The sequence below is a fragment of the Armigeres subalbatus genome, chromosome 1, assembly GCF_024139115.2.
Source record: "Armigeres subalbatus isolate Guangzhou_Male chromosome 1, GZ_Asu_2, whole genome shotgun sequence".
Taxonomy (NCBI): Eukaryota; Metazoa; Arthropoda; class Insecta; order Diptera; family Culicidae; genus Armigeres; species Armigeres subalbatus.
The window spans coordinates 278266132-278293496 of record NC_085139.1 but is presented as its reverse complement, the minus strand read 5'-3'; the positions used below and the strand labels follow the sequence as shown (position 1 = coordinate 278293496).

Here is a 27365-nt window from a genome sequence, read left to right as displayed (position 1 = left end):
TCGGATAGAATCATACTCGGAGTCGTTCAGAATTCTTACAAGATTCGGACATAATCCTTGCCGGACTCGAATAGAGTCATTCTGGGCGGCATCCAGAATCCATTCAGAAGATTCGGATACTATCCTTGCCAAATTCGGGCATAATCCTTATCGGATTAAGACAGAATCCTTGCCGGTTTCGGACAGAATATTCGCCTGATTCGGACAGATTCCTTATAGGATTCGGACATAAGCATACTCGGAGTCGTTTAGAGTCCTTACAGGATTCAGACAAAATGCCGGATTCGGACTGAATCCTTGCCGTATTGATACAGAATCCTTGCAATATTCGAACATAATTTTTGCCAATTTCGGACAGAATCCTTTCCGGAGTAGGACAAATCCCTTGTCGGAAACGGACAAAATCATACTCAAAGTCGTTCAGAATCCTTGCCGGATTCGGACCGAATCCTTGTTGGTGTCAGACATAATCCTTGCCGGATTTGAAAGAACCCTTGTCAGAGTCGGATAAAATCCTTGCCGGATTCAGACAGAGTTCTTGTAGGAGTCGGACAGAATCCTTGTCGAATTCAGATAGAATCATATTCGGAGTCGTTCAGAATCCTTACAGGATTCGGACATAATCATTGCCGGATTTGGACTCAATCCTTGCCGCATTCGGACAGAATCCTGGCCTGATTCGGACAGAATCATTGCCGGATTCGAACAGAATCCTTGCGGATTCAAACCAAAACCTCTGGATCCGAAAGGAATCTGGCAAGGATTCTGTCCGAATCCGACAGAGATTCTCTCCGATTGGCAATGCATCCTGTCAGATTCCGACAAAGATTCTGTACGCATTCGGCCAGGATTCTGTCTGAATCCAGCAAGGATCATGCCTGGCAAGGATTATCCTGACAAGGATTCTGTCCAAATCCAGCAAATACTGTGCCAATCGCATTAAGATTCAGACAGAATTCCATCAAGCTGCCGACAAAATATCTCCAGGAGTTGGACAGAATCCTCTACAATTAAGACATTTTTTTTCAATCCTGGATTCGAACGGAAGCTCTCTAGGAGTCTATTCGACTTTTTTTTAGATTGCGTGATTCTGATTGCATTCTTGAAAAATTCTTTTTTATTTTCAGGATTCGGGCAAAATTTAATTGGCATTCGGAAACGTTTTTTTTTTCTATAGAAGGTCGAGAGTTTGGCCGAATGGTTATCAAAACACATAACTCAATGTTTTCATCTCATAATACCATGCTTTATTGGTGAAATCAAGTGTACTGAGAAACACGTACAATAAATATAAAAATACATATCTTTAACGTTCCTAAACCTAGACTCTAACCTAGTCCTAACCATCCCGACTTGCCCTAAAACAAACAAAAAATAAAAGAAGTTGTGACTTCTGTTAGCCAACTGTCAACTTAACCCCACGAAGGAGGTGTCAGAATCGGTGAACCATCCGTGGAAGGATCCGGTGTTGAGGTTGGAGCCAATCCATCGAACAGTGCACATACTTCCTCTGCCGTGAGCACCGGTACTAATGTACAACACTGTCGGAAAAAATCGAACTGTGTATTCTGGGGACAATCCCTGACTGACGGAGCGTATCCACCAGAGAGCTGCAGTTCACATTCGTAGTATTTTGAAGGGTCGACAGAGGGCCAGTACGCGGACACTTCATAAGAAGTGATGCACCGCGGATCGTCACAAGTTACTGGCTGAATATTGCTCGAGTTGTAACCTTCGAGGCATGTTTCTACGGGATCACTCGGAACGACGGTAGGGGCTGCTGGAGGTGGCGGGAAGATAGGGCAAAATGTAGCATCATATTCCTGCTCGGGCACACACGTTTGAAGCATAGTTTGGAAATACTGCCCTTCTTCACATTCCAACAAAGTAGTTTGCCACCAGTCATTACCGGTGTCTACGCATATGTAGAAATTGCGAGCATCATCCGCCGGCCACATGAAACTTCTTTCCAGATCAGTGGTACAACGTGGCGTACCGCAAATCACAGGTATTGGCATCCAATCCGGGTACTCTGAAGTGGTCGGTTCATCGGTGGTAGGTGGACAAGTGGGGCAGCACTCAGGGCAACTTGGGGGCAGCGTTGGGAATATCGGGCAAATGTCAACCCACTCGAGCGGTTGCACGCAATCCTGTTTCTGGAAATCAAACAGCAAATACGAAGAACAACGCCTCGGGAATGGGACATACTGGAACAGCCGCTCCACCCATAAACATTCGTAGAACTGATTCGCAACGGTACTGGGCCAGAGGATGCTACGTTCCGAAGCTGTTGAGCAGCGCGGTGATCCACAGATAACGGGAAGTGGTGATTCAATTTCATTCCCGGTCTCCTCTGTAGTGGTGGTCATCTGTGTGGTTGTTATTCCCTCAGGAACATCAGCACAAATGTCATTCCAGTATGCCGGATCGATACAGTACTGTTGTTCGAAGCTAAAGTAGGTTCCTTGCGGACAGCGGTCCAAGAACGGTATCCAAATGGTATCCAACAGGAAAATACACCGGTAGAACTCCTCTGGAACTCTCGTAGGCCAGCGAATTTCCTCATTTTGCAAATAAACACAGTTGGGTATTAGACAGTCAACTATATGTCCTGGAGTAGTCCCTCCATCGGGTGTGGTTGAAACGCCGTTTTCCGGCGTTGTGGTAGTATTTGTCAATCCTTCATCAGGCAAAGTGACTTCTCCGGTCGTAGTTGATGTTCCATTTTCCGGCGTTGTTGTGGACCCTTCGGTCGTAGTTGATGTTCCATTTTCCGGCGTTGTTGTGGGCCCTTCTGTTGGTATAGTTGTGGATACGTCTTCCGTTGTTGCTGTCGATCCTCCATCAGGCGTAGTGGTCAAAAGGTCATCCCCATCGACCGTAGTTGATCCTATCGAACCGCAAGGATCAGTCCATTGGGCAGGCCATACACAAACTTGATGCGGGAAACTGAACACCGTCCCTGGTGCGCAGGGCATCAATTGCGGTGTCCAACCGCCACCGAAGGCGGGTCGACACTGGTAGAAAAATGTATTGTTCGGATTAGGCCAAAGGGTGTTGATCTCAGCAGTAGTTTGACACCTTGGTTCAATGCAGAAATCGGTTTCATCATCCGGAACGGGCGTAGTTCCTGTTAGTCCCTGGGTCGTAGTTGTTGTTACTACTTGCGGTGTAGTAGTAGTCACTGCTTGTGTTGGAGTGGTTGTTGTAGCTTCCTGGGTCGTGGTTGTGGTCACAGGTGCTGCCGTAGTTGTTGTTACTTCCTGGGTCGTGGTTGTGGTAACTGGTGCTGCCGTAGTTGTTGTTACTTCCTGGGTCGTGGTTGTGGTTACTGGCGTTGTCGTAGTTGTTGTTACTTCCTGAGTCGTGGTTGTGGTCACAGGTGCTGTCGTAGTTGTTGTTACTTCCTGGGTCGTAGTTGTGGTAACTGGTGCTGCCGTAGTTGTTGTTACTTCCTGGGTCGTGGTTGTAGTTACCGGCGCTGTCGTAGTTGTTGTTGCTGCTGCAGTCGTAGTAGTTGTTACTTCCTGAGTCGTAGTTGTCGTTACCACTTGTGGCGTAGTAGTGGTCACTTCTTGGGTTGGAGTGGTTGTTGTTACAATCTGCGTCGTAGTTGTACTTATTTCTTCATCTGTCACATCATCCGGGAAAGTAGGACTCACTTCCGTTGTTGTAGTGGCTTGTGTCGTTGTAGTTCCGATAACTTGTCCGTCACATGCCAGCCAGTTATTAGGAAGTACACAAACTTGTCTGGCAAAATGGAAGAGTTTCGTCGGGGCACAAGGCATCTGATGAAGTACCCAAATTCCACTAGGATCTGGTCGACATTGAAGAAAAAACGCTGGATCTGGGATAGCCCACAACGTATTGATTTCTTGAAAATTACTACAGCCAGGTTCAGGGCACAGTTCCAACCACTCATCTTGTTCAGGTGGAATCACTATGGACGGATCTCGTTCAACGCATACGCTACTGTATTCTTTAGTCAAATCTTCAGTTACACAAGTTTGTTTTTCGTAATCAAACACAGTTCCACTGGCACATGTCTTCAAACGTATATTCCAATCATTTTCGTCGACCGGCTCGCACTGCCAATACTGACGAACGCTCTTTGTCATCCACAGCGTATTTATTTCTCCGAACGTAACACATCTTGGAACACACGGATTCTCCGAGATTTGTCCAGCTGCCCAGCCAAGAATGTAACCCAACAACGCAATAATCCAAGTCCCTCCACGGGACGCTACTATCCGCATTATATCAACCGTTGTGTTCTACGCAACTTCGCTCAGTCCAACTAGTGCGCCCACTCCAAACCCAGTTCTTTTATATTGGGTGACCTTACCGGAGGCCAACGATTATCAGAAGACAGGTGATTAATCAATCGCCCTGAGTCGTCAACTGTCACACCGGTCAATCCAAACCTCGAGGAACATACTAACCGAAGCGATAAGGTTAGTTCATGATGGAATGTGGATCGATGACGTCAGAATCAGTACACGGGAACGGTAGCTAGAGCTCGAAAATAAGATCTCATCTATATCTCAGTGGCTATCCACGACAAAAATCACACAGCCAGACTACATAGACTTATTGTTGAGAACTTTATCGATGTCAACAAAACTATCCTCAGATTAGTACCGCTAAGATAATCGAAACTTGTCCCACGTTGTTATCTGGGCTGATGCCCGACGTTATCTGGACTTATGTGCCAATTTGTCAATTTACTGAACATGTGTAGAAAAACAATGTCGACCACAATATGAGCTGATAAAGATGATGCACTTGCTGTGATTAGATTAGTTAGTGAGCAGATGCGAAATGCTTCCAGGAGAGAATTCCAACGGATTTCACAGGGGATTCTTTAGAATTCTTTTGAACATCTTTGAGTATTTTTTTGTTTTATTTTCTTGCTCTTCATTCACATTTTTACAAGAACTTATATTTTTTAGAAGAATTCAAAACTTTCTAGATCTAATGCTTTTGAAAAACTAACATTAACCTTCCGTTATCAACCCCCATTTTGAAAAATAAATGTTTTTTTTTTGTTGTAACTTTTCGTCTTAACATTTTTTCGCAACTTTCATTAAAAACAGCCGAATTTATTCAAGTTTTAGGAGTTCTATGGATTTCCAGGATTATCAATTCGAGCCAAATGGGTTCAAATATTGTCCGTGAACCGAAAAACAAGCTGTCTATAGGTTCCAATCGGTCCAAATATGGTATAGTACAAAACTACCATAGAATGCCATAACTTTTGAAGTCATCAATTTTGATGATGGGTTTTATTAATTTCCCAAGATTGACCTGTGGAAGGATCCTCGGTAAATACGTTTACCGATTCCAATCGGTATTGTCCTTGAAGTCAAATATGGTCCAGGAAGTACATAACTACCGAAGAGTGCCATAACTTATAAAATCATGAAGTTTGATGTGTCGCATGATGCTATTCGACTATTTCCGTCAAGTGACACCGTACCAGGTTCCGACGGAACGTCTGTAATCCGGAATACAGCCCATATTTTAGACCGATCGAGTTTGGCATATTTTCTGCGGCATTTCCAATCAAAATATCAAAAATAATCATTTCCGAAGTATGCGTTCTGGGAAATGCCCAAAAGCTAACACACATTTTAAATCCGGAATAACTCCGGAACCCAGTGGCCGAAATTCATATAACTGCTAACACTTGAATAAATTCCTTTCTTATTGGTGAAAGTTGCAAAAAAAATTGCTCGAAGAAAAAAAGTTATAACCAAAACAAATATTTTCAAAAAGGGGTTGGTCAACGATTTTGTGTTGACTGGGCATGTTTATGATTCATTTTCGATCTTCCCGCGCAGTTTTAATCACTTCTGATTTTCTTGTAAGTGCAGATTCGGCATGTTCTAAGGAAAATTCAAATTTACGCGAATGTCCCGGAAGCATAGAATTGTTATTTTACCCAGTGACTCTGGCAAATTTGAAGGAAAATTTAGATCAGCAGCGTGGCAGATTTTAAACAGCGGGGCATCGATGCAAAATGGCGGCATCGCAAAGCTCTACGTACAATGACAGGGGTAGAAGCTTTCAATTTAATTAGCTGAGAAATGCGTCATATGACTCTTCCCCTCTACCCCGAATGTCATTATCCCGAAGCCCACTGTCAGGAATAGGACAGTACCCCGAAAACATTTCGTATCTGCAGTTTTCCATCATTATTTTAAACATTATTTTATGTTTGCCCAACATAACGCGAACAACGGAGATAATGTCTTCAAATGAATGCGTTTACCCGGTAGAAGGCAAACATAAAAGATTATGCCTTCTTGAAACCAACGCGTATTCCCGGTATAAGGAAAAAAAGAATAATGCTTCCTTCAAAATGACACTAGTGACTAACGAAAAAATGTGGGATTTTTTATTTGCATTTGCTCCATACAACATGCTGAATAGGCGTGATATAGCACATACTACTCCCTGGTGATAATAACTTCATTAAATCAACGCGTTTGCCCGAAATAAGACGAACAGAGAAGATGATACCTTCTTTAAAAGAACGCCTTTGCCCGGTTGCCCCGCTGTGCACCTCGCCTTCTTGTTCCCGTCGGATCATTGCCGACAACCATTTTCACCGCAACTGTCCAACATTCGGGCTACGTGCCCGGCCCACCGCAGTTTTCCGATTTTCGCGGTGTGAACGATGGATGGTTCTCCCAACAGCTGATGCAACTCGTGGTTCATTCGCCTTCTCCACGTACCGTCCGCAATCTGCACCCCACCATAGATGGTACGCAGCACTTTCCTTTCGAAAACTCCCAGTGCGCGTTGGTCCTCCACGAGCATCGTCCAGGTCTCGTGTCCGTAGAGAACTACCGATCTAATGAGCGTTTTGTAGATTGTCAGTTTGGTACGGCGGCGAACTCTATTCGATCTGAGCGTTTTGCGGAATCCAAAGTACGTACGATTTCCAGCCACTATGCGCCTCCGAATTTCTCTGCTGGTGTCATTTTCGGCAGTCACCGAGCAAAAGAAAATAACGGATTGATAATAAATCTTGTTATCTGGTTATCAACAAATATCATTTTGGTTGAATTAACAGCCAACATAACAAAAATGATAACATTATTTTGTTCCTTGGATATCTCAATGATATCTATTTTAGTTATCTGTGATATCATGTTAATAACACATTTAGTTATACATGTAATTTTTTTTTTTGTTAAATATCTTGGCTAAGCATATGCACAGCATATGTTTCGAAATGGACAAATTGATATGAAATTTGCGAAAAAGAATCCACGTGTCTTGGAGGGACTCGAACCCTCAACCTCCTACTCTCTAGATAGGCGTGATAACCCCTACACAACAAGACCACTTAAAGGTCACGTTTGCGGAAAAGCCATCAGAATCCGAGTACCAACCTCCACCGCAGTTAGCTCTTTTATGAAAATTGAATATCTTTCGGATGCTTGATTTGTCCAATCTCCACATTTGCTTTACTATTGTATATCCACAGCCAAGCGAGTGCACATTGTTTATTAAACGAGAGGATCGCACTCCATGCCCCCCAGTAACTGTCTGGGCGTAGGAGTAGGAGAGTAGGAGTAGGAGGTTGAGGGTTCGAGTCCCTCCAAGACACGTGGATTCTTTTTCGCAAATTTCATATCAATTTGTCCATTTCGAAACATATGCTGTGCATATGCACAGCCAAGATATTTAACAAAAAAAGGTTTTCGTACGGCCGAGTTGCCGAATAATATGCAATTAATTGTATACATGTAATGCTGTTCTATAACACATTAAGTTATCATTTTGTTATCGTTCAGCACTGCTTTATCGACCAAAATAGTAAATTCTTCTTTACCGACATCATTTGACATTAGAAAAAACAATTCACATTTTTACATAACACCACCTATTGATGTCGCCGGGAATTGAACTTCGGTCGAGTGATTGCAAGTCGTTGCCTGTAACCATACAACCAACTTGACTTCTGTAAGTATTAGTTTAAAAGGACTAGGCTTCCTTAGCTTTAACCTCCTTGCGTTTTGATCAAACCATTTTTGGAAAATAAAGATCAGCTGATGGTGCAGTATAGGCATTTTTAGCTTGTTAACTTGTTTGTTTTGTTCCGTTCAGTGATCGTGTCGCATTTAGGAAGCACTTGTCATTTCATCCATATTTCTGACATTCCAAGGATGAAGAATCGTTTACCACAAAGATGTTGTTTTGAGGCTCGAAAGAATATATGTGACCGTTTTAGACGAAAGATGAGAGTGTACACTATTTCCGTCTATATGATGTTCGAGATTGCATTAAGTTTCCGATCGTTTCATCATCTGCGAGAACAAGCTGGCTGTTGCGGTCATCGACCGTAAGTAGTAAGTTGGTGGAAATCAGGAGTATCTTGTTGGCATGAAATAGTTATTTAAATGCCAGTGTACAGCCGAATGAATTAGTATTCTGTAAGTATAATCAAGAACAGTTTTATTTGATTAAATAGATAGATTACGTAACAGATAAAATTATTGCAGCTTGCACATGTATACTACAATTATCTATATTCGATTCTATTCATTCAGACTAAGGTCGGAAGGGCTTTTGCAGTATATAAAAGTCGTCTCCAGTCAGCTTGGTCCATGACTACACGTCGCCAACCCCGCAGTCTACGGATGGTCCGCAAATCATCTGATCAACCATACACACTTTCTTGTGCCCGTTGGATCGATGTTAAGAACTATTTTAATCGGTATTTAAACGGTTACATGAGCGGATACCGCAGTCATCATAAATTTCGCGGTGTGAACGATGGATTGTTCTGAAAGTAGCTGATGTAACTTGTGGTTCATTCGCCTCCTCCACGTGCCGTACGCCATCATAGATAGTACACAGTATATGTATCTATCAGGGAATCATTTTTTTTGGAATGCGCCTGCGAAACAAGCGACAAAAGAGAACCAACGACAAAGCTTTGTTTTTGTCGGGACAATAATGACAAAGATCCGAAAAAATTGTCAGCAACAAAAAGAAAACAATCTTGTTGCTAACTTTTCATCCCGTTATTTTGCATTATTTCTAGTGAAAATTTCGGTTTTATGCTATCATAGTTTCTGCTTTTATGGAAATATTCGAGAATCGAACAATGATTACAAAATTAGCAGCGTATTTTCGGAAATATCAGAGCAGGCAAGGCAAATGATTCTTGTCATATTGTGTTCGGGTTCTGATAAAGGTTTGTCGCTAGGTGCGTTTGTCAGTTTCAAACTCTGTTGATGACAAAGAGTATATTGTTAGGCGTTGGTCGAATATTGATTCCCTGGTATCTATACTCTATAATTCATACAAATACTTAGCATAGATAAGAACTTAAACCGTTCTTTGGGGGATTTTTGCAAACAGAGCAATTTTATTTAATAATATTCTGTCTAGGAAAGTAATCTAAATACTACGGGGTGTAGGTGATATGTTGGTCAAAATTGAGTAGACTACAGCATAAATTACTTTGGATCTAGAGCTTTGCGGCAATATGTTGATATAGTTTGTACGTTATTTATTAAAATGTGAAAATTAATAGAAAATTAGTAACTTTCATACAAATTTTTTCATAAAATTATGAAATAATAAAAACACCTTTTTGCGCTTAACCTCATCATATATTAATACAATCTATTACAAAGAATAAAACACCATATTGTTTTTACTTCATAAAATTGCGCGTGATTTGCAATAAGTGCGTTTGAAAGAACAATGACACAAGTTGCGTTTTGCTTAACTAAATTAATAAAATACAGGAAAATAGTAAGTGGAGCGTTCATCGAAGAGCTGTAGCCCATCAAGTATCAAGTATCAAGTAAGTAGTAAGATATCCATAATGTTGTATGTTAGATGGTACGTCTAAGGTATTTTATATCCTTTTAGATTGCATACAAAATACTGATCACTTTCAATGAGATTGTTAATATGAAGAGCCAAAGTATTCATTTTTCACTATTTTAAATAAGGTTTATAATGGCTCACGAGATCGTCTTTTGTAATGCCATCAGATCGTAATGAAACCGTGGATTGAATTAAAATAGACATTTATAATTTATTAAAATACGTGCATTTGCAATAATTTATAAAAATGGTTTTTAGATACTAAAACAGCAGAAAACCAATATTATGAAATTCAGGGTGAAATCAATTGCGACATTCTGGAAAAAAAGTTTATGAAAATATAAGCATTTCATTCGATCAACAATAAGTAAGTTTAAAATATTCATATTGGGCAAAGGATGGAAGAAATAACCATTTATCTTGAATTATGTCCCCTGTTTATTTTCTATCTGAATACTCTAAAATGATTTAAAATCTTGTTAATAGGTTGAAGGTTGTCCTTTTCGTTTTTTAGCAAGATCGGGTACTTTCAGGAAGAAACTAGTATGCTTGGCTCGACATTAAAGTAATGCGAAGTTTTAAATATGTATTGGCAAATTTGTGTTGATAATAAAATTTGTTATTATTCAGTTATCAGGTAATCACATGAATGATAACTGAATATCAAAATGATAATAAAGATAACATAGCGTGTTATCAGTATGATATCATTTCAGTTATCTGCCTTTGCTCGGGCAGTGAGCCCAAGTACACAAATTCTTCTACCACCTCGATTTCGTCACCACCGATGCAATCTCGCGGTGGGTGGCTCACATTGTCGTCTCTTGAACCTCTTCCTATCATGTACTTTGTCTTCGACATGTTGATGACTAGTCTGATCCGCTTAGCATCCCTCTTCAGTCTGATGTAGGCTTCCTCCATCTTCTCAAAGTTACGTGCCATAATATCTATGTCGTCGGCGAAGCCAAATAGCTGGACGGACTTATTGAAAATTGTACCACTCGTGTTAATCCCTGCTCTTCGCATTACCCCTTCCAAAGCGATGTTGAATAGCAGACACGAAAGACCATCACCTTGCCGTAACCCTATGCGGGGTTCGAAGGGACTCGAGAATGCCCCTGAAACTCGAACTACGCACATCACCCGATCCATCGTCGCTTTGATCAACCGTGTCAGTTTATCCTGCGGCAAAACTTCCTCCTCCCAAATCTTGGTAATGACCCAGTGCAGCGCTCTAGCCAGTGCCTCACCACCGTGTTTAAACAGCTCTCCTGGTAGTTGGTCAACCCCAGGGGCTTTGTTGTTCTTCAGCCGGCCAATCTCCTCCTGGATTTCCTGGAGATCCGGAGCCGGTAAAATTATGTCCTGCGCGCGTTCTCTCAGGTCCATCACCATACCGCCATCTTCGTCTGCCACATCGCCATTCAGGTGTTCTTCGTAGTGCTGCCGCCACCTTTGGATCACCTCACGCTCGTTCGTAAGAAGGTTCCCGTTTATGTCCTTGCACATATCAGGCTGTGGCACGTGGCCCTTTCGTGAACGGTTTAACTTCTCATAGAACTTTCGTGTGTTATTAGCCCGGTACAGTTGCTCTGCTGGCGGAAAACATCTTTCACTAATTAATATTTTCTCTTTAAATGAACTCAGAAAAATGAGCATTCTCTTCTCGTGAGAATGAGTGTAAATTACGACCACAGGATTAGCTGAACACTTACTTAAGAAAGATGCAGAGAACTCTACGATTTGTCATAGGTGCCACAGAAGTTTAAGAAATTGTTAGTGCGAAAGGAACAACAGTACGGATTGTTTTGGTAGTAAACGGAACAACAATTATGAAGATTCTGGTACAATGAACCTGGGATTGAACGCTCGATCTCCTGCTTATAATTCAGGACCATGCTCTCTGAACTTTTAAATATTTTTCCTCTAAAATACAAAGATTTTCCGACTTGCTGTGCGTTTTCATTAACGATTTTTGATATAATTCGAGAGCGCATGCAATCTTCACAATTGGAGAGACTTGATCCCCTTTCTATGATATCTACTCAATAAATATTTTTTTAGACCAAACCCTTCATTACATCTGTCAATTCTACATCGCATGACGAAAATATAGATTTTCTTAAATTTTTCGCTAAATTTTTGTATGGATGACTAGTGAGGGATCAAGACTCCTTATATTGAGGCAACAACTCAAAATCCAAATATCCTGAAATTGTGGTGGATTGTTGGCATTTTTATTAGTACAGATCATTTAGCATATTTATAGCTTTGTGCTGTGGAAAAATGATAGCATTTGGTCATTATTGGGAAAAGTTGCACAAATTTTGCGTGGCCACTAAACAAATCTTTAGTAGGGTCATAACACGGTAAATAATAGAGTAAATAAGGTTGTCAATAAAAAAAATATCTCGTCACATAGCGATCATTTGTTTAGAGGATCCATTTTAAAAAATACGCTATAACAATACTACTTTAGTTCTCGGTAAAACAGGGGAGGATCAAGTCCCCAAACAGATAAGTCTCCCAAGTAATCAAGTATCCCCACCTTTCCGTACTGTATAAAAAATGAGTTAGAAATCGGCCGGTCTCCTGCTTGTATGATTATATACCAATTTCAAATATTGTGACGTAAAACATCTTCAATTAGCTACTGGCCGAATGCCAATAAGAGAAGCGATTAAAATGGCCGGCGATGTTCCAGAGCGATAATTTTTCCAAGATCCGTTATTTCATTTACGCCATGAACAAAGCATCATCCGACGTATACATGAAGGTTTATTTAAACAAAATCTTTGCCAATAGTTTCAAAATAGTTGAAAATAGTGACTTTTTGCGAGAAAAAGTGACTTTAGTGACTAGAGGTCGAAAAAAGAGACTTTTTAGTGACTTGCCCGAAAAAAGTGACCAAGTCACTAAAAAGTGACCCGCTACCAGGCCTGCAATCCCGATCTAAATTAAATCCAAATCTATTTAAAATCCAATCCAAATCTAATTCAAATCCAATCTAAATCCAATCCTAATCAAATCGAAATCCAATTCAAAATCAGTCTGAATAAATTTCAAATCCAATCCAAATCCAACCCAAGTTCAATTAAAATTCCATCCAAATCCAATCCAAAAAATTGACGAATTTTTGACAAATACAATGATGGGAAATAAAACAATTTATTATAATTTGTCCAATCTAACGCGAACTAATTTTTATCTAATTTCACAAAATCAATGCATTTGGTACCTGGTGGGTCGCAAGCAATATGGGATTCTGCTAGGTGGGTCGCATATCCAAAAGTTTGGGAACCTCTGCCATAGCCTATACACAGACATCACTGTAGGATATATAATGGACATGACACTACATGCAACAGTTTCAAAGGTATTTGACACGTTTTCGGGTTTTATTCTTCATCGTGTGAAACGCATAATTCAACCAGAGATAACGTGTGTAGCAAATGCAAGACTCGAAGCGTTGAAGAAAAAGCTTCGATTGAGTTTATGACAGCTAGCGAAAATAGGTACGTGCCAATGCGGAGATGTGAGCTCTCTGTCTCGGAAAAGAGCAGGGCAGAAAGAGCAAGCATTTTTCGATGATGCTTCAACAGGTCATTAAAATGAGACGGGATGAAAAAAAGCTTTTGGGCGGGGTATGACTGAGAGGAGAAACTGGCATCAACTCATTCAGTGTACGGAATTTGAAGCGTATAGACTAGGGTGGCTCAAAGAATGCTTTTTCAAATTTTTGGATGGGCAGCCCTCTTGTTCGGTTCTACTTGATGTCATGAAGCTCTGGACAAAATTTCAGCCAAATCGGTCAACGTTTGGGCAGTGCTAAACTCGTTGGTAGTTTATATGGAAAATGTATGCAGAAACATCTAAAAACAGTGATTTGCAGTTGGATGGCACAATTTACGATCAAGAACCATGATACTCATTCAGTTCTTCAAAAATAAAATACAGAATGTTATGCTGAAAACCGCGAGAAGATTAGAGTTTATTACGCAAAGATATTAGCATTTTACTGGAGTGTTGTAGGGGTGAATTTATTTCTTTTCAAAGGTAAAATAAACGAAATTTGCTTAAACCCCACTGCAGAGAAATGATAATAACTAAGCCGCTCAAACTCGAATCTTCTCGCGGTTTTCTGCATAATATTCTGTATTAAATTCTCCAAGTTCTGAATGAGTGTCAAAGTTCTTCATCGTAAGTTGTGTAGTCCAGCTGCAATTTACTGTTTTTGGATGCTTCTGCATACATTTTTTCATATAAACTTTCAACGAGTTTAGCACTGCCCAAACGTTGACCGATTTGGCTGAAATTTTGTTCAGAGCATCAGGGCATCAAATAGAACCGAATAAGAGGGCGGCCCATCAAAAAAATTTAACAAAGTTTTTCCCATACTAATTTAAGCCACCCTAGAATAGACGCATATTGAGCGCTGCAATATTAACATCCGAACTGGTCCAATCGTATCTGGACGGAATCAGATACTGAGGATGGATCCCGAGTACCACAATCACCTCAATTCGTCGAACTGAGTCGATCGGTATACAACACTATGAGTGTTCGGGATTTCTTTTAAATGCTTTTGGAGCGATCATATAGCTTCTACGTATACTTAGTACACGAGAAAGGCAAAAATGGGCAATTTTTCAAATGAATGTATCTCACAAAGTGGTGAATTTTGGCAGATCTTTGTAACGAGCTGCGAGCTTTGTAACGGGCTGCGAAATGGTGAGTTGACATCCGGGAAGGGGCGCCTAACATAGCTCTGGTCCTCACAAGTTCCAATACTCACGCTTCCACGGGTCTTCCGATGACAATTGACCGCCAGCTAAGGGTTGCGTACTTAGCTGGTAGTGCAGCTTCCTGGGCACTGTTGTCCTTCTGACATCAGCTAGAGTGAGAGGGTGCGTACTGTGGGGTCTGCCTAGGATGTGGTGGGGTTCGACAGTGGGCTCTGTTGAACTTCTATAAAAAGCTGCATGTGTCCCCAAGCAGGCCCTATCAAAGCGACCGTGTGCCGCTCAAAGCGCACTAGCCTAGTCCTGGTGTTGGGTGGGACTTTAAACAAATATGACCCGACTGATCGAGCGTCTGTCCACCAAGGAGGTGCGGCTCCAACAGCGTCTGTTCTGGCATCCAGCGGCTGAGTATGAAATGCTATTCCCCGGAAGCTATACCTAAGATGGCAGCCCCATCCCGGTGGATAGGGAACCTTGGGCCAACAACCTACTGTTCCCGAAACATCAGTTTGTTCGAGAATCTGATAATGAAAGAATACGGACTGATTTTACGGCGACGACTCTTAGCGCGAAACAACGGACACGAATAGGAACATGGAACGTTTTAACCCTAGCCCAGCAGGGTAAATTGGCACAACTTGCCAATGAGGCACGCCGCATGAAGCTTGAGATCCTGGGACTGAGTGAAGTCCGTTGGTAAAACTTTGGAGAACACAGAACGCCGTCGGGACAAGTTCTGCTATACTCTGGTTTACGAGGTGAACACGCTCCCCGGCATCGCGGAGTTGGCTTCCTACTAAGCGCTCAGGCACACTCTGCGCTTATGAAGTGGGAACCTATAAGTGAAAGGATAATCGTTGCCAGATTTAGAACACGGGTCCGAAACCTTACTATAATCCAATGTTATGCGCCAACCGATGCTGCTGATCTGCAAGACAAAGAGAACTTCTACAGTCAACTCAATGCCGTCGTAGATAGAATTCCGAAGGGTGATATCAAGATCTGTTTGGGCGACTTCAATGCGAAGATCGGATCCGACAACTCGAACCATGAGCGCATTATGGGACGCCATGGTCTCGGAGAAATGAGCGAAAACGGAGAGCTGTTCGCAGAATTGTAACGGTATTTTGGCCTCGGATAGCCCAGTTCTCAATAACGGAACGGTACGATACGATAAAAGATACTGAAACCTTCACCAACTGCAATCCTTCAGCTAGAGTGGAACAATAACGGCCAAACTGAAATATCCGGGGTCAAACTTGTTACGGTATTGCAACAGAGGAAGACAGGTAATCACCCACACCAGACCAAAGCGTACTCAACCAGACTGTACGGCTTACCTGCTTTTCTTCCGTTGCGAATCGGCTTCGACCAGAACCCTAAACTGAATGGTAAATAAATAACAACTTCGCTTAAGCGCCAACACACTGTGAAGTGTGATGCGAAAATGTCTGTTGAAGCCTTCCCGGTTAGCTCGCTCAGGGCAGGTCTGACGAACGCGATTCACTCTCAAGAACTCTACCAAGGACTCTAATAGGAACTTCGAATGAGAATCAGAAAGACTAAACCAGGCAAATTGCTTTACAGTGGGATTTAATCTCGAGCATGGTACTAACAACTTTCTACTTTTTGCTATTTTTAGGAACTACTCGTGTGCGCACACTTCTCTACTAGTACTAGTGAATGATATAATACGAGTTCGCTAACCTTGATGGCGACCCAGGGCACCTTACTGCTGGCTGGCTGATGCGTTCGCTGTAGCTCGCTGGATCGTCGATGCCGGAGTACTCCCCCAATGCGGTGGTACTGGGCTGACGGACTGCGCCCCTGGCGACGGAAACTGCGGACCGTTTCACGGGTCTGACCAACGCCGACGTGGTTGTGCTCGGCTTGAACTCGGCGGATGCCGATTACTTGCGGACCGGCGCTTCTTGCGTGAGTTGGCAGACGGATCGGCTGGTGCCGATGGTGGACGGAAAGCAGGCGATAGCAGTAACTGGCTACGCTGCCACGGTTTCGCAGGTCTCGGCGATAGGCAACGGCCGGCGGACACTAACACTACTTGGCGGTGTATCGACGATTGCCGACGATTGGCTGGCACTACACGTGATTAATGGTATCTCGGCGATTGCCGACGACTGGCGGGCGTGGCACGTGTTCAGCGGTATTTCGGCGGTTGCCGACGACTGGCGGGCGTGACCGTGCTTGGCGGTTTCTCGGCGGTTGCCGACGACTGGCAGGCGTGGTCGTCTCTCGGCGGTGGCCGATTGTTGGCGGAAATGTCGTTGCCGACGATTACCGGGCACTTCACTTGACCGATGGCTAACACACGCTTCACTTGGCTTTACGATGACCGGCAAACCTGAATCTGCTGCGCCCTGACGGTAAGACCTGGCAAAATAATCTTTTAACATGGTGCTGGTGACGGGTTTTAGCACTAAAAATCTTACCGGCTTTTTGCCGGCTGGCGTATCCTGAGGCTGAAACCTCGTCGGCGGCTGAGTGACGGCGTAGATACTCTACGGCAGATTCTTCTATTTGGCACAACGCTTTTTTTGTACAAAAGGTTTTCTATCAAAACTGTTCAACAACTAACTTGCAAATGGCTTGGTCTTTCATTTTTACTTTTAAGAAACCTTCTGTCGAGAAGGCGGCCTTTTGTGGCCTATTGTCAGTCACTGATAAGGCGAATCAGTTGACTTTATGGTAATGAGGTGATGAGAGTTTCTAATTAGAATCAAAAATAAACAAACGTTGCGCGAATCTGGTATTTAGCCAAGATTCGGACCAGATGAGCCACAGAGTAACACGCGTAACTCCTGGCTTCATATTTTTCGATGATGCTGTGAGTTTTGCTGCCAGCATCTTTTTCTATCACAAAGTGTTACAGAATTTTGTGGTAATAACGACATGGTGATCGGGGGATCGCTCTTCCCTCATCGACCGGTTCACAAGGTCACGTGGGTCTCCCGTGACGGCTTTACAGAAAATCAAATCGACCACATCTGCATCAGCCGAAAATGGAAACGGAGCCTTCTTGATGTACGGAATAAACGTAGTGCCGATATCGCGTCTGATCATCACCTCCTCATCGGCGAAATACGCCTGCGCATTGCGCGGATTCGTCGGCAAGAGGAAAGAGTTGGACGACGATTCAGCACACGCCGGCTGGAAAACTGGAGACGCGTTGAAGAACTGGAGACGCGTGCTGCAGATATTCCGGAAGGTGGCAGCGTGGAAGACCAATGGACCGCCATCAAGAATGCCTTCATCACCACCAGCGAGAACAATCTGGACGAACTACGCACCCAGAGAAAAACAATGGATCACCGATGAGACCTGGAGAAAGATAGAGGAGCGAAGAGAAGCCAAAGCCGCGATAGAGCGATCGAAAACCAGAGGAGCCAAAGTCTTAGCCCGTCAACGATACGCGGCTCTTGAGAAGGAAGTAAAACGCTCATGTCGACGGGACAAGCGAGCGTGGGCAGACTCTCTGGCCGACGAAGGAGAGAGAGCCGCCGCAACCGGGGACATTCGCCTCCTCTACGATATCTCCCGACGCTTAAGCGGGGCGAAGATGAATGCAACGATGCCTGTGAAAGACGCGAATGATCAGTTATTGACCGACCCAACTGACCAGCTGAAACGCTGGTTCGAGCACTTCGAACAACTTTTTCAAGTGCCAGCCAGGCCATCACCACCTCGGCATGACCTGCCTAGGATCCGACGTATAACACGCGTCAATACCGAAGCTCCATCACTGCTAGAGATTCAAACAGCCATCCAAAGCATGAAATCGAATAAAGCCCCAGGGTCGACCGCATATCAGCCGAGATGCTCAAAGCTGACCCCATGACATCCGCTCAACTACTGCATCGTTTATTTCGTAATATCTGGGACACCGCAACTTTCCCGGTCGACTGGATGCAAGGTATCTTAGTGAAGGTGCCCAAAAAGGGTGACCTGACTGTATGCGATAACTGGCGAGGCATTATGTTGCTGTGTACCGTTCTCAAAGTTCTGTGCAAAATTATCCTAGCCCGGATTCAGGAGAAGATCGATGCGACTCTCCGGCGGCAGCAAGCCGGATTCCGTGCCGGAAGATCCTGTGTGGACCATATTGTCACGCTCCGCATCATAGAACAGACTTTTCAGCTTTTTGTGGTTCCGCCTGGTTACCTGAGCATTGACCTCGGGGGAAGCCCCGTACTGCAGTATCTATAACGGGACACTAGCGCAATCGGCTCGTGCTGCTTCTAGGACTGGCATGATCCTTGCAACTGCATTTATTTTCTTCGCATATTTTTACAGCCAAAATGTAACGTCGATTTTTATCCACTGGATCGTCATCATCAGTATTAAATACGTCGCCCGTTCGCCTCAAACATCCAATAGTCTGCTCTGGAAGTTGATCTTCATTAATTTGCAGATATAATATAACGCCCAGGGAGTCGAGAATGTTTTCCACCCGAAAACATTCTGGACCGGGCCGAGAATCGAACTCGCCATCTCCGGATTAGAAACACTACGCCTTTGCTCGCAAGGCTTCTGAACTGATTTGAATTCGTATAAATGATAAATATATGTCAAAAAATGAGATAAACACGAACTGAACAAATAGAATGTAAGAACTTGGAATAGTTCCTGGTGGATACTTGCGATGAAACAACTTCAATGCTCTATAAAAGAAATTAGGAAAACGCCTAATGGCGTTTTAAAGAAACTTCTAGTGAAAAAATAGAAGACGTCTAATCATCTTTCTCTTTCAAGCGCATAGGATAGACAAGATTCGTTTTTATCGGGAAACGTTTCCCAATGAAAACAAATCCTACGCCAACAAGGTCAGTTCCAGTATACCCACTTCATATATTCACCCAAAAAATAAATCTGACAATTATTGTATAAGATCCGGGCATATACAATACTGTAATCTTTTTATACAAATATTGTATTAAAATCTTCCGAAATTGTATATGCTCAATTACTATACAGTTTCTGTAAGGATCTTATGCAGAACTGTATTAAAAACTTCCGTTCGCTGGTTGGGTGTTCCTATTCATGGAAAAATACCAACTATTGTTTCAGATTTTCCATAACGACCATAACTCAATTGCACCCAGAAACGCTTAATAACCTAAAACTGATTGGATCACGATTCGAAAATAAATATCTTACAACAATCTATAAGTAGCAAAGCGCCTCATTTCACAGATAATTGCCATTTAACTAGCTGCAGCATCCCCCTCTTCATATTTCCTTCTACAAGGCATGCATCAATTCAAGCAAACATTCCGAACAACAGCTGCAGCAGGAAAAACTAATCTATTCATAATTTTCCAGAGCGCTTTAAAAATAACCAGCGCTATGTTCTTGTCTCTCTGGAAATCTACAGACAATAACAAATGCCAGTCAGTGAAACGGCACTGCGCCAGGCACGCCAAAGTAAAGTGATCGAATTTCTTTCTTCTGGGATCAGAAGCTAAGTACAAATAAGACACCATAAACATCCCGGGAGAATCCCAGAAGACGCCGCACATAGGGGTATTTCGCCATTCTAGCCGGAATAAAGTTAAATTTTCAAAATTGTCCTAGAGCAGTCTAAATATGTCTCAAACTTCTCTGAATAGTAGACGAGCCACTCCTAGTACTAGGTTTTCTAATTAGATTTAAAATTTTACCACTACACTTCTAGAAAGTTAGAGGTTTTTCATTGAGGAAATTACCGGTTTTCTCTGTTGAATTTGATTACGTTTGATATGTTTTATTGTGGTCAAATATTTGTCACAGTAATCCACGGATCAGTACATACCATGAAAAAGTAGACAAAATAGTATCATGTAAACGTGTTTTCGACAAGAATAAATGATTCTGAACAGAAATACAAAAGAGTAATTCGAAGTCCATTTTCGAGCTAAAACTAGTTAATGTTCCTCATATTTTCAATAAGCATAAAACACTTATTCGATGACATTCGGTAATATTTCAGTATAGAGAGGACGCATTTATGTCTATATTTTAGGATCCCGAAGAAAAATCTTGCGCAAATTTGCGCCATTTTGGAAGCGGATGTTTTTATTTTGGTACTGTATTTAAGGCATTTATGACCTATATCATACATTCAACATCCCTATGAACAGAGGAAGAGTCATAGAGCAATTTCCATGACGCCATCTTTTAGCTCTATGTTTCCTCTTGCAAACACATAGAGTTGAACTGATTTCGGTAGAACCGATGACGAGAACGGATTAATTGAAATTATTAATGTTTTTCAGGGTTTTAAAGGGTAAAGCACATGGGTCAAAAAGTGAAAATTAGGAAAACTGATATTTCAGCTAAATTATCATCACAGTATCATAAAATAAGGTGAAATATAGCAGTTTGAGAGATAAAATAATTTATTCCGGCTAGATTGCGAAAATACCCCTATGTGCGCCGCCGCCACAGGGAATAGACAGTGTCACATAAATCCTCCCAAAACGGTTGACCTTCTCTCCCTAGTTGCATTAAGTTAAGCATTTTGTCTAAACGAAGTCGTTGAACTTCGGTGAGCCACCATCAAGTTCGATGTGTTTCGTCGTCTAAGTAGTAGGTGGAGTGCAGCACCTGCTCCGCAATCATTCAAGTCACGTTCCGATTGGCAGTGTAGTGACGGGCGGACCGAGGCGAACCACACGGGTGGGAATGAGTGATTTGTCACCACTGACTGTCTTTGTTGCACGTCGGAAGCTATCAGCGTCGAGTTCGGCCTGCCGAATTATGATTAACGAGATGACGTTGGCGGACAAGCGGCTGTTGTTGGTATCTTGCCATAGTGATGTACCGGGTACAAGGCGGCGCGTGGCTTTAGTCTCTATTTTCCATTGAACACGAACTGATAGACTTGCTGAAAATTACCAGACAGTAGCATTTTTTTACAATCCAAACAATGTAGGTACAAACCTTTGAAATTTTGATAATAAAAATTGAGGTTTTAAGTTGGCTTTATGAGTAAAACTGTTAGATTGTCAATCTAGGGTCGGCGAGTTTCGTTGTAGGTTCAGTCTCAGGTCTTCACCGAAGGGAAATATTCCTAATTTTCAGTATACAGTGCGTCACTTTACTTAACAACATAGGATTCTAATGACAGGCATAGAGAACAGCGCGATCCTAGGTCACGACGAGGACGATTACACTTGCACTCACGAGTTGTTAGTGTGGCCTTGTAATAATCGAAAGAGATAATAAACAAAGAGAGCCTCTCTTTTGGACTTACGACGTTTTCAAAAATCACGCGAGATTTGTTGTACAAACTCAATTTAGCATATAAAAGTTTTCCGCTATGTATAATATATTTGTTAGAAACGGCGAAAAAACAGCACCTCGGTGCGACAGGGTGACTCAGTCAGAAACAGGAGACCACAAACAAAAGATAACCGTAACGAACGAATGTCATGCGCTATCAATAGATTGTATCTTCTTTGGGGTCGTACACTGATTACGTAAGCACTTATGGGGGGAGGGGGGTCAGCCATTTTCTTACGCTCCATATAAATAAAAATTGATTTGTATGGGAAATGTCTTACAGGGGGGAGGGGGGCGAAAAACCTAGAAAATTTGCTTACGTAATTAGTGTACGGCCCCTTTTAACCTATATTCACATGTAGTTGAACAAATTGAATACTGAAGCTAGAGCAACAGTATGCTTATATCTAATGAATTCTAGTTTAAAGGCTCCCCCAGACCTATACGATTTCAACACCGCGATTTTATGGTTTGGTTGCTGCAGGCAATGTTTCATTTATGCTTCCATACCAACGCGCAAGTAATAGAATAGCGTTGCATGTGTTTGGGGGGATTCTTAACGCTAATTGTTAACCCTAAACAAAATAATTGGACGGTAAACACTGAACACAAATTGTGAATAGAATAGAAAATAAAAAAAATAAGAGCCTTAAAAATAACCTTCCACAACACAAACTCCCAAATCGGAACATTTGGGAAGTTTGATCAGTTTCAGTCTGACATGCAAAGCTTTTGTGAACATTCACCTCGAAGCCGCAGGTCTTCGATCTTCTCTCAAATCCCCTACTGCCTCAGGAGCTGGTAAAGCTTCCAGCTCCTCTCAAGCTAAACTGGTCACTATTGCAGCGCCAATATATCAATGTCAACCTGATCATACTCGGGTCTTACATGGAGCTGATCGTGACAGCCGAAAATAACATTTTCTGCAAGTATCATATCCTTGAAAACATTCCCCCGAATATGACATTTCTCCGAATGACATTTCCCCGAATATGGCTCCTCTTCGAATATGACATTTCCTCGAATGACATTTTCCCGAAAATAACATTTCCCCGAAAATGACAATTCCCCGAATATGACTGTGCGAAACTGAACAGACCTGCATCAAAATCACCGTCGTTGCTACAGCTGACCAGTCAAGCTGATGGGCAAAGGCAATTGCAGTTCTGTTGTCTAGATTACGCCCTCGTTTCGCGGTAAATCTTACATCTGCATGGATATCGAGAGTGGCAGATAGAAGGGAAGAGAAAGCTATTATTTTCCCTGATGACCACCCGAACGTTTGTAGAAGAGTCTCTACACATGGCTGACGGTAGGCTAGATGATGACCGTTGTAGCAGATGAGTAGTCGAATATGACATTTCCCCGAATATAATAATTACCTGAATAGGACATTTTCCCGAATATGACATTTCCCCGAATATGACATCTCCCCGAATAGGACATTTTCTCGAACATGACAGTTTCCCGAAAATGACAGTTTCCTGAGAATGACATTTCCCCGAATATGACATTTTCCCGAATATGACATTTCCCCGAATATGACACTTCCCCAAAAATGATATTTCCCCGAATATGAGTGTTGTAAGTTGCCAACAGATAGGGTAGTTTCCGAAATAATAACCCCGAAATGAAACGATTTGGAGGGATTATTATTTTCCTGAAAGGTCATACGTGTAGGTTTGTATGTCAATAACCGATTGATAGTTGCATGCACACTTCAATAATTCAATTTCATCTATGCTCTGTGAATTGGCAATACAGGAAAATGTTCAGACTTACGTTTAGTCCTGTTTTAGCGTATTTGTCCAGTCTGTCGCAATATAGTCTAGAATTGAATCTCGCGTAACTCGTCCAGCTCAACTATTCGTACTACTATTCCGTACTATAACATATTAAGGCATATTGGTATTGCATGTAATTCCTTAGATTTAGTTAGAATTACCTGTTTACGTCGTAGGTTCAGTTCGTGAATTAGGTTAAGAATAGTGTACTGTTAACTCACTGGTGTTTCTAGCTAATGTAATTTACTTAAGACAGATTCAATATAATACAAGTAATAAGTTTTTTCCTTTTACATAAATTAAGCCCTCGAATTCACGATGTATAGGATTGCTAATGCAGAAATTCACTTGTGCAGTTAAACGTACATGAATAGCTCATAATCTATCATTTGCCTTCTTCTCGACCTTTCTTATCTCCTTACTGACTAAACAAACTCACCGATGTCGTCGAGTAGGCTGTCATCGCATTCCATTCGAACTCGTTCCGATACCTACCGATAACTCTGGTGAGGGGTACTTGGCGTGAGTTCGCCAACACTCCCCCCAGGTACGATGGCCTCCTGCCCAGCTTTCTCCTTTTCGCGCCGTACGTCTAAGATAGCTAACTTGGGTACAGAACGCTCGTAGATTCCAGTTGATGTTCTTACGGTTCTTACGGTAGCTGAACGGGGTTGACCATCACGTCCTGGATATGTGCAGATAACCCTGCCTTTTAGCCATCAGTTTCTAGGTAATTTGAAGTCCACGATCACCACTACATCATCTTCCTCTATTAGTTTCGTATCGATAAACCACTTTATGCGGCGGGTTATTTCCGGCAGATAATCTCGGATCCACCGTTTCCAGAACTGGTTGGCTTGAACTTGAGACAGCCGCCAACACTGTCGAAGTGCTGTGCCACTGTCGTCGAGGATGCTCAATGGTTTTGAACCATTGGAGGACCCAAGCAAGAAATTGGTTGGGGTTAAGGCAGGAGCTGAGTGGTCGTCTATAAGAACATGCGTTAGCGGGCGGGAGTTGACAGTATTATCCACCTCAGTCAACAGGTTTCGTAAAACTTCATCTAATAACTTTCTCCCCGGTAAGACCTCCATCAAATTCTTATTTACGCAGCCGATTAATCGCTCCCAGCTGCCTCCCATGTGAGGTGAAACTGGGGGTATGAAATTCCAGCTGGTTTCTTCGTCGATAAACTCCTTCATCAGTTCATTCTGGTTCACCAAATCTCGCGTGATTTTTTAAAACGTCGTAAGGCTAGTTTAAAATTTGTTGCAATATTTTCACCTCAGCATACTAGACAAAGCTATTTTCTTCAGATCGGTGCTGGAAAATCCAATGTAAATGTTAGTATGGCTTTGTAATAATCGAAAGAGAAAGTAAACAAAGAGAGCCTCTCTTGTGGACTTACGACGTTTTCAAAAATCACGCGAGAAATGCTCCGCTTCCTTGATCTCTCTGTTCGCTCCGATAAAATTTGTACCTCGGTCGATTTAAAAGGCCCACGGCTTTCCTCTCCGCGAAATGAAGTTTCGCAGAGCAATTACGCACGAATCAGTGGTGAGGGAGTGGACAAATTCAATGTGTATCGCGCGTACAGTGAGGCAAGTGGCTTCCATTCCCCACCGTTTCTCAGATCGGCGGCCGACAACTATTTCGTATAGCCCGAAGTAATCAACAACGGTATGGGTCTAGGATAGGATGTGGCAACTCAATTGAAACTGCCTTGTTGTTTTTTAGTCGGTTGCTCTGACGAGGTGGTCACCAGTGCAGCCAAATTAATTTGGTACAAAATCTTCCAAATGTTATGTATCAAAACTTGATGTTTTTCTTTCCGTTCCATCCATTATTCATGTAAAAGAAGTGAAAGACTAACAAAGAGAAGTTTTCGCTAATGTAAATATGACTTTGAGATCGAAAATGACAGAAAGGTGAATTGTAAAGCTTAAAATCAACAGTATTAAACCTTTACAACCCTTGAGAATAATTAATATGGCGTTTGCAGTTCAATGTAAATGTATTTTTTACCAAAAAACTGGAACTCAAGCATTTAAGTATTATGCTTAATATCAACTTTACAAACCTGCAACACGGCCAAACTAACAACATGCTGCCCTACGAAAAACGAGCCGCCACCAATCGAAATAATCGATTGTCATTTTCAACCAATCAGCAACCGTTACGATGCTCACAGCAAATCTCTACGATTTTTACTGACTACTTGGCACATCCTATCCTAGGTATGGGTAAAGGGGCATGTGAAGGCGTCCAGTCGGGCAGTGGGTAAGTCGGCCATCATTGGAACGTGAGAAAAGTGGCCCGAATATGTTTGCAGCGTTGACAGTCGTTCCGTATTTTGAGGTAAACCATACGAAGTTTCGGAACACTGTACTTCTGGCGGATCTCATTGATAATGGTCTCATTGTTTTGGTGGTGGTGCGCGATAATTAATCTAGTGGTAGGGTGGTCACGGGGAAGAATTATGGGGTGCTTTGCATCTTCGACTACGTCACAATTGGCGATACGGCCACGCATTCGGAGAACAACGGTTTTGTCCAGCCATGGTGTTTTTTGGTGCAATGAGCTTGTTGTAAATATAGGTGTTCTAGACAACTCTTGTTTCTGCAACGATCTTTGGAGAAGAGCTATCTCGTCCGGATAGGCCTCGAGTTGAGCCTGGCGCAGTGAGTATGATTTGGAGGAACCTATCTCGCGGCTGGAAAGAGGTCCGCTTATGACAGGTTGTTTCAAGCTCTTCAACTTACAGTTACTAAGAAATCTTTGTACGAAAGCTACAACTCTGATCAACCGATTCCAACAGGAGAATTCATTTACTCATACTACAGGATCAGGTGCAGTGAAATGCGATATTACACTTGGACGAAGCTCTAAGTCAGCAGTGTTTGGATCTTTCAACCAGAGCGGCCAAGAATTCTCTGTCAGATAGTGGAATTTTAGTCCATTGAACCACCGTGCTTGAGACTTCAAATCCGGCAGACCTTTCAATTTCGTGCCTTCATCAGCCACGTTGAAGTTGGTGGGAACATATCTGCATTCGTTCATCTTAGTTGTGTCGAGAATCTCGCTAACGCGGAACGCCACAAATTGCGAATATCGTCTGTGATCAAATTTGATCCAGTGTAATACGTCTTGCGAGTCCGTCCAGTACACTGGACGAGAAATCTGGATTGAGATTGCGGCAGAAATTGATCGAGATAGTCGAGATCCAATCAACGCTGCTCGAAGTTCCAATCTAGGAATTGAAAGGAACTTTAGTGGTGCCACTCTGGTTTTCGCAGCAACTAAACTACATTGCACAATATTGTCTTGACTTAAACGCAAGTAGCAAGCAGCAGCCATTCCGCCCTCACTAGCGTCCACAAACGTGTGCAGCTGAACGTCTTGAATGTTCGCTGTGCGGCAACTAAGTATGATAGCACCGAGGAATGCTTATTTGTTCAACTTGTGGAAGAACCTGCAACCAAGTCTGACATTTTTCGAACAAAACATCGTCAATTGTATCATCCCAGCCAATCCCAGTACGTCAGACGTCTTGAAGAAGAGTTTTGAGGTACATGAGGAACATGGAATTTAACCCAAGCGGATCGAGCATGAACATGAGGGTTCGCAGCATTTCTCTTTTCGTTGGATGTTGCAGGCCTTCTAGCAGTGCTCGGCCCTAGCGGGTCCACCCTACCTTATA

The 27365-nt window shown here is 42.5% G+C and overlaps 2 protein-coding genes across 12 annotated transcripts in view; both read right to left on the bottom strand.

Moving 5' to 3' along the window:
• The window catches only part of LOC134207634 (cation-independent mannose-6-phosphate receptor), a 614852-nt gene that overhangs the window by 48513 nt on the left and 538974 nt on the right, over nt 1–27365 (bottom strand). The window lies entirely within an intron of this gene.
• LOC134214699 (uncharacterized) lies at nt 1277–4270 on the bottom strand. The gene has a single exon (XM_062694022.1). It carries the CDS (start codon nt 4254–4256, stop codon nt 1413–1415), a length of 2844 nt encoding a protein of 947 aa, XP_062550006.1. The 5' UTR covers nt 4257–4270; the 3' UTR covers nt 1277–1412.

What these genes read in the sequence shown, in the direction of transcription:
- LOC134214699 (XM_062694022.1), bottom strand. Translation starts at nt 4,256, where the DNA reads ATGCGGATAGTAGCGTCCCGTGGAGGGACTTGGATTATTGCGTTGTTG.